At 44.3% G+C, this 11,080-nt stretch overlaps 1 protein-coding gene across 3 annotated transcripts in view; it reads left to right on the top strand.

Moving 5' to 3' along the window:
• Positions 1-8,577, top strand: part of LOC149285459 (inositol 1,4,5-trisphosphate-gated calcium channel ITPR1-like) — a 35,239-nt gene extending 26,662 nt beyond the window's left edge. For all 3 annotated transcript variants that reach the window (XM_089495399.1, XM_089495400.1, XM_089495401.1), the window contains 17 exons: positions 117-370; positions 603-803; positions 1,285-1,395; positions 2,344-2,439; positions 2,539-2,661; positions 3,269-3,376; positions 3,498-3,690; positions 3,899-4,021; positions 4,124-4,299; positions 4,498-4,662; positions 4,773-4,968; positions 5,047-5,124; positions 5,235-5,389; positions 5,541-5,706; positions 6,130-6,290; positions 8,080-8,241; positions 8,491-8,577. In XM_089495399.1, the coding sequence (XP_089351525.1) occupies positions 117-370; positions 603-803; positions 1,285-1,395; positions 2,344-2,439; positions 2,539-2,661; positions 3,269-3,376; positions 3,498-3,690; positions 3,899-4,021; positions 4,124-4,299; positions 4,498-4,662; positions 4,773-4,968; positions 5,047-5,124; positions 5,235-5,389; positions 5,541-5,706; positions 6,130-6,290; positions 8,080-8,241; positions 8,491-8,577 (2,555 nt within the window). The remainder of the gene's footprint in view (positions 1-116; positions 371-602; positions 804-1,284; positions 1,396-2,343; positions 2,440-2,538; positions 2,662-3,268; positions 3,377-3,497; positions 3,691-3,898; positions 4,022-4,123; positions 4,300-4,497; positions 4,663-4,772; positions 4,969-5,046; positions 5,125-5,234; positions 5,390-5,540; positions 5,707-6,129; positions 6,291-8,079; positions 8,242-8,490) is intronic.
• Positions 8,578-11,080: the final 2,503 nt, after the last annotated feature.

The following is an 11,080-nucleotide window of genomic DNA, read 5'->3' on the forward strand; positions in this document are numbered from 1 at the left end:
GTGGTCACCTGCTCTGCAGCATTCTTTGAACGTAGAGTTGTGGTTCCTTTTATCGCTGACAAACAAAAATTGTGAGAAAAAAAAGTTGTATCATGTGTTACATTTTACTTTTCCAGGCCGTGAGCCCAGTACCCAGATTACAGAAGAAGCCAAAGAGCAGCTCTTGGAGGCATCTGTTGCCACAAAAAAGGCCTTTAATTCTTTCCGCCGGGAAGCTGACCCCGATGACCACTTTGCGTCCGGTGATGGAAGTCTTGGGAACTCTGAAAAGAGCCGAGATGAGCTTGAAATGAGTGCAGTGATCACAATCATGCAGCCTATACTGCGATTTCTGCAGCTCCTGTGTGAAAACCACAACAGAGATCTGCAGGTGATTACTGATACTTTGCATCAGAGCAGCTTCTAGAGTTATTGTTGTGGTCTGGGTTGTTTGAAGAGCCTAAGAAGTATCTGTGCAATGAAAGTCATCATTGGGACCTTAACCCTGAGCTAAAGCTGTCAGCTTTGTGCCCTGGAGATGAGGGCCGGAGGTAGTGAGCTTTTCTTCATATGAAAGAAATATCTTGCAGACACTGAAGCTTTTTTTATTTTTTATCCCCCAGAATTTCCTGCGGTGTCAAAACAATAAAACAAATTACAACCTGGTGTGTGAGACCCTGCAGTTTCTGGACTGCATCTGCGGTAGCACCACCGGTGGCCTTGGCCTTCTGGGGCTCTACATCAACGAAAAGAACGTGGCCCTCATCAACCAAACTCTGGAGAGCTTGACTGAATACTGCCAGGGTCCCTGCCATGAAAACCAGGTCTGCAAGATGCGTGCTGTGCTGCGTGTTTATATAAAAGCACATGTAAATGTGGGTTGGATGTAGGTTAGACTTCCTTGGCTGTTTGTACCTGCAGATCTCTACTCCGTTCCAGTCTATTGCGTAACGGGGCTGACAGCGGGACACGGCACGTGTAGGATAGTTCCTGGAACGCTCAGTAATTTGCTTTATTACATAAGATGCTACTCTGGAAGCCCTGAGGCGTGTCCCAGCAGACGAGCAGCCACTCTGTGCATAGAAAGCTGGGTCACGACATGTGCATGCGTGTGGGACGGGCATACACTAAATACACACGTTAATACAGGGGCGGTACGGAGACGATGAGCCGAGAGCCAACGTAGTGATGTGTTGTACATGAAATAAAGTGTAACTGTGTTGGGGTAACGGCAAAGGCATCGCCAATATGTACATAGTCTTCACTTTCTCAGCTGAAGTGGCGAATGTGCATTTTATTCCGCAGAACTGCATTGCTACCCATGAGTCAAACGGTATAGACATAATCACAGCCTTGATTCTGAATGACATCAACCCCCTGGGACGGAAGAGAATGGACTTAGTGCTAGAACTAAAGGTGGGTATGTGACGGTCCTTAGCGTCACGTCCAAGCCATTATAGCCTTGTTGGCCTTTTCGGTAACGCCCAAAACCTTAAGGTCATATTTAGGGATAAGCCCTACTTCTGGTTCTAGGACCAATGAGAATCTGTAGCACATGTATGGTACATGAAGGGTTTGTTCATCACAGCGCCTTCTGAACAAACTAATGGTTGCTGTGGAACATTGGAAAGTGATACTTATATAAGAATGTTTGCAAATTGATCCGGGTGCTACACTGTCAGATTTCACAATTTAACTTGTTAGCCCTGTTAGTCACATGGCCGTAGCCTAAATGTAGACATAAAATATGTAGCTACTACATATATGCGTAAGATTGAGTCATCCTTTCTCCAGTTCACACCCATTAGTGAAGCTGTGTTAGTCCATGGTGAAACCTGGCACTGAATGAATGCCTTATTGCCGTCTGACAGCCACAACATTTACTCTAACCTTATTAACTCTGCTTCCCTATTCTGGCAGACACGGAGTTGAATGCACTTTAAGTAAAATGATCAATGCCTGTACTTGTGAACGTAATGTCTTAATAAACATACGATAGTAGTGGAATGACATAATTTTTAAGCGTGTTACCTGCATACCAAATTAGACCATTGAGAGTTTATGGATGACCAGTAGCCTGTCTAACCCTGCCATATATTATAAAGTATTAAAACTGAATTCGAAGGTTCAGCCACTTGTGCGTAAGACTGGCTTAAAGACCATGCGTTATTCGAGGAATTCTAATCGCTGAAGTTTTGCGTTATGTGTGAAGAGTGTGAATATTTTAGAATTATCTCTGAAATGCGGATCTTTTGTTGGGAGTCTCAAAATTGGGTATAAATGCGGAATTAAATGGTAAACCTATTACTTTACTGTTTCATGGAGAATTGTAGAAGGTACGTAAAATTGCTGGTCTTGTTGCAGAACAATGCCTCAAAGCTTCTCCTAGCCATCATGGAGTCTCGCCACGACAGCGAGAACGCGGAACGTATTCTCTACAACATGCGACCTAAGGAACTGGTGAGTTTCCATGGGTGAGGCTATACAATGGTTCTCCCTCCGTTTTATGTACCTTCCCCACAGCATTCATTTAATTTCCCTGTTGATTTTCCTTTTTAGGTGGAGGTGATAAAAAAAGCTTATTTACAAGGGGAGGTCGAGTTTGTGGATGAGGAAGGCTCCGAGGATCATGCTGCATCTCCTCGCAATGTGGGACACAATATTTATATCTTGGCACATCAGGTAGGCTTCATATGTACTGACACGAGGTGTCATTAATTACATAACTCTCGAACGCGGTGTGAAGTATCTTCCCATGAACAATTTGTCCTAGAATCCATCGGCTCTGGGTGTGTACCAGGGCTGAGCACATGTGGCACGCAGCATGCCTGGGCACCCAAAAGTAAACTGTACCCAAGCTGGGCTGCGATCCAGTGTTTGTGTAACAATAGTGCTACTCAAAACACGACTCTACCCAGAGCTGTGGTTTCACTCCGTAGTACAAACAGAGAATGTTGACATTCCTGGCCGACTGAGCCGTAATGTCTTTGCTTTATATGTTATCTTGGTGTCTATGGTCCATTACTTGCCTAAACATCCATTATGGAATAAGCGAGTCTATAAATGAAGGGTTTCAAGGCAGAGCAAAGCGACCCTTTGTCCTCCTTATCTAGATGCATCGTTCGTCCAACGTTTTCCATTCATGGCTCCAGTGTAACATCACCGTGTCTTACCATATTCAAATACAAAAAGTGGGGACTGTCTTGCTTGGGTGGGATCTACAGGCGTTTTTGTGCTGTTTAAGACGAAAACGCCATACTTAACCATTGCATTTTAACCTTGTACACAGCTTGCGCGGCATAACAAGGAGCTACAGCATATGTTAAAGCCAGGAGGACAAACCGGGGAGGGAGATGAGGCACTGGAGTTCTATGCCAAACATACAGCTCAGATAGAGGTGAGGGAATGTGCTGAATGGGTGGGCTGTTTGTGGTCAGTGCATGTACCCCGCTGTAAATGTGTAAGAATGGATCGGGGCAGCTTATTGCAGGGAAATCAGAATCCACTCTGCCTCCTAGATTGTCCGTCTGGACCGCACCATGGAGCAGATAGTGTTTCCCGTTCCAAGTATCTGCGAGTTCCTCACCAAAGAATCAAAGCTACGTGTTTATTACACGACAGAAAGAGATGAACAGGGCAGCAAGATTCATGACTTTTTCCAACGCTCAGAGGATCTCTTCAATGAAATGAACTGGCAGAAGAAGCTGAGAGGTGAGGAGGCTTCTGGTGTATTCTTAAGAGGATTTTTACTAGGATTTGGCAATGACCACTTAAGTACTTTGGTCTAAAACAAAAATAAAAATGGCCTACGTGGCACTAATGCACGTCTCGCCCACCTGTCCAAAAATGTCACTAAGTTTATGGGTTTAATAGTCAAAAGGTAGTCATCAGTGACCTCTCTTTCCCTGATGTTCTGCAGCGCAGCATGTCCTGTACTGGTGCTCACGCAACATGACCTTCTGGAGCAGCATTTCCTTCAACCTGGCCGTGCTAATGAACCTCCTCGTAGCATTCTTCTACCCTTTCATTGGTGTCAAAGGAGGTAAATGTCTACGTTGGCTGTAGTGGTGTGTGTTTATTTAGTTACTGCTCTGTGACATGTGAAACATCACCCCTGGCTTCCCTTTATTGCTTTATATTTTAGGGACCCTGGACTCTCGTCTCTCTGGCCTACTTTGGACAGCCATGTTTGTGTCTTTAGCCATAGTCATTGTCTTACCTAAGCCACATGGAATTCGTGCATTAATAGCTTCCACCATCCTACGTCTTATCTTCTCAATTGGCCTGCAGCCCACTCTTTTCCTTTTGGGAGCTTTCAATGTGAGTTTTCCTCTTTTCTCTTAATAGTCTACCATTTACTCCTGTATTTCTAAACAGTTCCTTTAATTTCAGCAATACTGTTTCTCTTGTTGGTGACCTTACTGCCTTACGGCTGCGCTGTGTGTGACAAACCTTTTTTAACCTGTGGATTTTGAAGCCTCAAAGTGTTGATGTTTGAGTTTGCTTTCTCCATACCAGGTCTGCAATAAGATAATATTCCTTACCAGCTTTGTGGGGAACAGAGGCACTTTTACACGGGGTTATGGCGCAATGATCATGGATGTGGAGTTTCTGTATCACCTGCTCTATCTGCTGATTTGTGCGATGGGTGTCTTTGTACATGAATTCTTTTACAGCCTGTTGGTAAGTTACGCCTTAATTTAAGTCCCTACTGACTTGATGTGAATGATCTTTGAGAAACAAACCTTTTATGTAGATAAAGTTGAATGATTAATGGGACTTTGTCATTTTAGCTCTTTGATCTTGTGTACCGAGAGGAGACGCTTCTCAATGTGATCAAGAGTGTGACCAGGAATGGACGCTCGATCATCCTCACCGCCGTGTTGGCATTGATCCTGGTCTACCTCTTTTCAATTGTTGGGTATCTTTTCTTTAAGGATGACTTTATACTGGAAGTGGATAGGCTGCCCAATGAGACAAACTTTCCAGGTGAGTGCGAATGTCCTGTTTTGGGAAGGCTTGGACTTCGCAGTTCACACGTTCACCCTGCTTTTGTCTACTTTGCAGAAACTGGAGGCACTATGACTGGAGAGTTATTGTATCCAGAAGTCTGTCGGCTGGATTCGAGAAGAAATTGCACGCAGGGTAAATGCATGAACAGTCTGTTGTGTATTTAAAAAGCCTGTGACTTATTTTAGAGTCATTACATAACAGGAGTTCCAGGCTTGTGTCTAAACAGTACTCTTGTCCAGTAGAGGAGCTATCCCAAAGTCTGGAGGAGGAGCAGGAGGAAGAAGAAGAAAAGGAGCACACCTGTGAGACCCTTCTAATGTGCATTGTGACCGTGCTGAGCCACGGATTGCGGAGTGGTGGTGGTGTTGGCGATGTTCTCCGGAAACCTTCCAAAGAGGTAACGCAGCGTTTTTATTCCAGAATTGAAAATTTGATGCATGTTTGCTTTTATTTGTTATTGGGGGGGCACACTGGAAATCTCCCATGTCTGGATAGATACACTAAAATAGCTAAACCAGGGATCAATGATCAATGTCACTTTTTAACAGGAGCCTCTTTTTGCTGCTCGGGTGATCTATGATCTGCTGTTCTTCTTCATGGTGATCATTATCGTTCTGAACTTAATTTTTGGCGTGATCATTGACACGTTTGCTGACTTGAGAAGTGAAAAACAGAAGAAAGAGGAAGTTATAAAGACGACGTGCTTTATTTGTGGTAAGAGGTTTTTTTTTTTGCCTTTACATTTAGGAAGACCTCCCCTTCTTCCTACTCTTGTCTTCTGGTGTCAAACCATTTTTCCGTGGTTTGTGGATGTTACCATTGTTTGAACCACTTTGTTCTTGTGAAGGGAGCTTGGAGTTGAGTACTAGAGACGATGTGTTGTGGTTTCCGGTAACTTTCTGTAATCACATGCTTGGATTGTAGTGCATTTGCTCAAGAACATTCTAATAATCCCCCTTCCATGGGTTTTCTTACATTTTAGTCTATATAAATAAAGGATAATAATAATAATAATAATTAGCTATTTGGGTGGCACGGTCATTCGGACTGTGTATGTATATGGCAGGTAAGGAATACTTTTTTTGTTTTTTTCGTAGATACATAGTTATTATTAATGCCATTTTTTTCCTGATCCAGGGCTGGAACGGGACAAGTTTGACAATAAGACGGTGACATTTGAAGAACATATTAAGGAGGAACACAACATGTGGCATTATCTATTCTTTATAGTGCTAGTGAAGGTGAAAGATTCCACAGAGTACACGGGACCAGAGAGTTACGTGGCGGAGATGATAAAGGTGGGGACTTCTTCATACATTCAACAAACCGTATTGGAAAAAAGCTGGATAGTTTGCAAGACCGATGCGATCCCAACCTTTGTTCAGTGATCCAAAATGTTTGCTAGATACGCTTTTCATGAGAATCCTTTGTGTAAATCAAACTTGGTGTTTATTTTGCCAATTTTGGGTAGGTTTTGGCCTGTTTGAGAGGTGGACTGCGTGTTTCTTCCGTGGGTGTGTTAACATGGACCACATAAGACTGCTGCGGGACTAGACCTCTAACATAAAGGGTGTATAGGCAGACAGTCTTAAAATATCACCCTGACTATCAAGGTCTGCTACAGTTACGTAAAGAGAACATCATGCGATGTATGTGCTGGTTGTAATAGCCCAAGGAATCTGGCGCTCTATAAATAAATGGTTAACCCTTAGTGTGGCGGGCTGCTGAACACCTCTTTACGTTACGTTGAGATCACTGCATTTATTTTGTGCCGTTTACGTGTTCCGAGTTCCGTCTCGGCTGGATGCCTGTTCTGCTGCGTTTATAATGTGTGGTTTAAAGGAGCCAGATGGGGTCATATTGGTGGCTGCTATAAGCGACGGGTTTTTTTTCTTAACCACACTTTGCTAGAACTGTGAACGTTTAACCCCGCTATTGCCAAAGAGAAATTGAAACTGCACTGTTGACAAAGTTGACATTGAGGAAGCGGGTCTATGAAAGAAGTAAGATCTAGGGAAGTCTCCAAAAACTGCTTTTTGCCCTCGTCACCCCAGGAACTAACGCTACAGCGCTATAGCACCGAGTCCCCCCCCCCCCCCCCCCAGGTTTCCGGAGCTTTCCTCCCCCGTGTCTGGGCGAGAGGCTTGTGTCCAAGGGACTTTTCCAGTGACTTTACTTAGAATTGAATTGTTATGTGGTTTAAGCACATCTGCTTGGAGGAAGTTGTGGGAAGAAGGGAGGGGAGGCTGTGTGTTTATGGTGGGGGGGGGTGGATAATGGGTGAGAGCTGCTTATTTGTTGCGGAGGAAAACTGAGCCCCGGATGATAAGTACACGCTGCGGAGGTTAAAGAGCAGCTGACGAGTACTGGCGGGGTTTGGTTTCTCAGGGAAAGCAGACGGAGATGGCCAGACACATGGACTTTTCCTACCGTCTCCATGGCAGAAGATCAAGAGACTTTTCACTGCAGACTTTACATAAACACGCGTTTAGACACGCATACACAGGGCAACGTAGCCCCCTTTTTGTGATGCACAAAATATTTCAGCGTCTTCTGTCCCGGTATGCTGGGTTTTTCTGACGTTCTCTTGTGTAACGAATACCAGAGAACGGTGTTGTAATGTTGCCTTCAGGTAGAAAAGGTTGAGCCATGGCTCAGGAATCCTACTCTAAATGGTTCTTCCTAAAGAGCTGAAAGGTATGATTGTGTAGAGCAACGATAATAACACGCGATTCTCAGCATTCCATCTGCAAGAACGATAGCTGCAAATTAAGCTAATGGATTACTTTTTTTTTTCTATACATTAAACATTGAGATCTTGCGTGGATCTACTGCTCTGGTAAATGTAACGGCTGCTGGACACCTCTTGAGCCACAATAATAGGAGATGCAGCATGGCTATGAGATGTTCTGTTGTAGAGTTATCAGACCTTTGAACTGGAAGCTTTAGTCAGACAGACTGGTCCAAGATAAGCAATGCTTGGCCGATAATGCTTTATAGCGCCAACAGATTCCACAGCCCCATAAAGATATGGTTTACATAAGACGCTATTCAATTTTTTCCCACTCTTCCCACCTCCTTCCCTAGGACCGGAATCTAGACTGGTTCCCGCGCATGCGAGCCATGTCCTTGGTAAGCAGCGACTCTGAGGGTGAGCAGAACGAACTTAGAAATCTGCAAGAAAAGCTGGAGTCTACCATGCGTCTCGTCACAAACCTGTCCAGCCAGCTGAGTGAGCTCAAAGATCAGGTGAGGAGATGCGATAAATGCATGGATCCCCCGGGGGGGCCTGAGTTATGTATGTAGGGGAGACCAAGTTGCTTGAGTAGTTGCGTATATATCTACTGCTAGGTAAACTTCTGGGGATGGTCTCTCCAGAAGAAAGTCCTTGACTTGAGTGACTCCATGCCTACTTCCCCACCTTATTTGCATGTTCGTGGGTGTAATGGTGTGCTTAAGAAAAAAGGTAGTCACATATGTTATTTTGTTCCTCTCCAGATGACAGAACAGCGGAAACAGAAACAGAGGATCGGTCTCTTGGGACAGCCCGCTCATCTTAACATCAATCCCCAGCAGCCAGCGTAGAGTCTCGCCTTGCATCGTGATGACTGTGTATCTGACGGCAGCCTCTAACACCCCCCCACCCCACACCCACTTTGTCCTGGACCCCCACACCTTGTCCCACCACTATACTTCATTCAAGGATCTGATGGCAACAAAATGTGAATCGTGTGCCAAATGCCGTCAGAATGCCGTCAGAATGCCAGAAGAAATCAGACTTTGCACTCGAGGATTAAAAAAATATATATATTGAACTGATAGAAGGCGTTTGTTTTATATATTTCAAATCTAAAGGATTCTATTTATGAAACTTTTTTTGTAAATCATGACATCTGAGTGTACGGATCACTATATAATTATACGGTACCCTGTGCAGAACGGCTTCCAACCTCGGCCCGTTTTCCTGAGACTTCTCCGTCCGCCCCCCAAGCAGGATTACTGGAAGGCATCCACCTCGAAGCATGTAGATTGTCCCCCCGAAAGTGGCTCCTTGCCCAGGATGACCTCACCAGGCTCCGGCGGTGATAACGTCTGTGCTTCCCACGCTGATTTCCCAGAAAACTACTATGTGAAATGCTGTATATTTGGGTGGGTTTGAGGAGCAGTCAGGTTTTGGACTCGATAATCCAGCATTCCCTGCAGATCCACAGCTGTGATGGATTCCTGCTTCTTCAGAGGGGGGCAGCCACTATTTATAGCCATTTCTCCCCATCCCCGTGGCTCTTATTTGTACACACTCTGTTTTCTGGTGCAGGGATGGGTCTCCTTGAATTTGTAAATGTGCGAGTTTGAGGTTAAAATAAAAATGAAGCAGTCTGATCAGTGCCTGACTTTTTTTGTGGCCTTGAATGAAATAGATCGTCGTAGTATTTGTTCAAATTCTGTAGCCATCTTGAGGTCATAATCTGAAACTAGAGGGTCAGAGGTTTAGATCTACTATAAGGACGTTTTACTTTACCGAGATGGTGGTAGATAGCACTGCCCCTCAGGAGAAGTGGTAGCTAGGCCAAAACAGTGAGGGGATTTAAACATGCATGGGATAGACATTTGGAACCAAGACCAAGGACTGGCTCAATTCTTTGGGCAGACTAGATGGGCCAAATGGGTTTTATCTGCCATCAAATTCTATTATACCCTAGATAAGGGTAAGACCCTTACCTGACAACACCGTGGTCCCAAAATGATTATCAGTTTTAAGTACAATGCTGGTGAAAACACTATACACACTCCCTGCGTTGGGGGAAAAATGGGCGGAATGGCTCATCTTCCATCGTTTTGTTTAATATACAGTCTGGTAATATTAAGTATCAGTGGGGGGGTCTGTACAAGCAACACATTTCTATAATTTAACTAAACCACTGAATTAGGAGGATCATCGAGGACGACCGGCCTGAATTGTCATTGAAATATCACATCTTCGATGCCATGTTTAGGTTTCAGGGATCATCGGTTGAAGTGCGTCTCCAGGGTTCCTTTTCTCCAAATGTAACTTTCGTCATCAAAGTAGCGACATGTAAATGGAGCTCGTTAGTGGACAAGACTTCACAAGCAATTATCACAAGACATTATGATAAAACAATGAATCCGGAGTCAAACCTACATTTTGAATCAAACTTCGAAAAAGTGATCTTATAACCATAGCAACCAACAGAATGGCCCAATCAGCAGGGCACTTTGTTGGTCGCTATGGTGATGACTGCATCAGAATCACTTTATAGATGGCAAGCAGTGTCTCTAAATATCTGTGCCGGAATACAGATGTAGAATTCATGCGTGTTTCATATTTTTTTTTTGGGGGGGGGGCTGCTTAACAATGTAAATTGTTGAGATCCATGCGCAGACTTGTGATTCTTGGTCATTCTGTTCGGTGTTTGATGCTCGAAGTCCTGGAATTCCCCTCCTCCCCTCCCAACGCCTCCTCTGCCCCGTCTCGTACCAAAAACCTCCCGGCGTGTGAGTTGCGTCATCGCTGATCTCCGTGTGGAGGTGTCTGGGCCGTGCGAAGGAACGCTGCGGTGCTGCGGAGGGACGTGGGATTGATTTTATTTCATGTGTCTGGAGTATATTTCAGCGCAGAATGCTGAATGGAAGGGGGGGGGCATTTTAGTATATTGTAAGATCCCTGCAAGCCTCTGGCGATGAATTAAACCAGAATATCTTATATTTAATCGAAATATTGTGTATGTAAAGTTGCCTCCAAATTGGATATTGTGTAGCACTGCGGAATATGATGGTGCTATATAAACCAATAAATCTAACTATATATTGGCCCCGGAGGAGATGATCCAAGGAAGCTTGTGATATAAGATAAGAACGTTGGGTCTTCTTTTAAGTCTTCAGATGTGAAGTATAATCTATAGAAGGGATCTCCGAGTTCTGGAACGTTTACCTCTTGCAGAACGTCTGATGGAAGGTATTAAAACTAATATGGGCCATAAATTATTTATAAAGAGACGGACCGGGCTAGGTTGCTTGGTTGCCCCAAAAGCTTCAGTATCTGGGTTAGTCTCCTAGTAAATACATTGGG

Source organism: Sceloporus occidentalis, unplaced genomic scaffold, assembly GCF_023333645.1.
Source record: "Sceloporus occidentalis isolate IW3139 unplaced genomic scaffold, rSceOcc1.0.p SCAF_79, whole genome shotgun sequence".
NCBI lineage: Eukaryota > Metazoa > Chordata > Lepidosauria > Squamata > Phrynosomatidae > Sceloporus > Sceloporus occidentalis.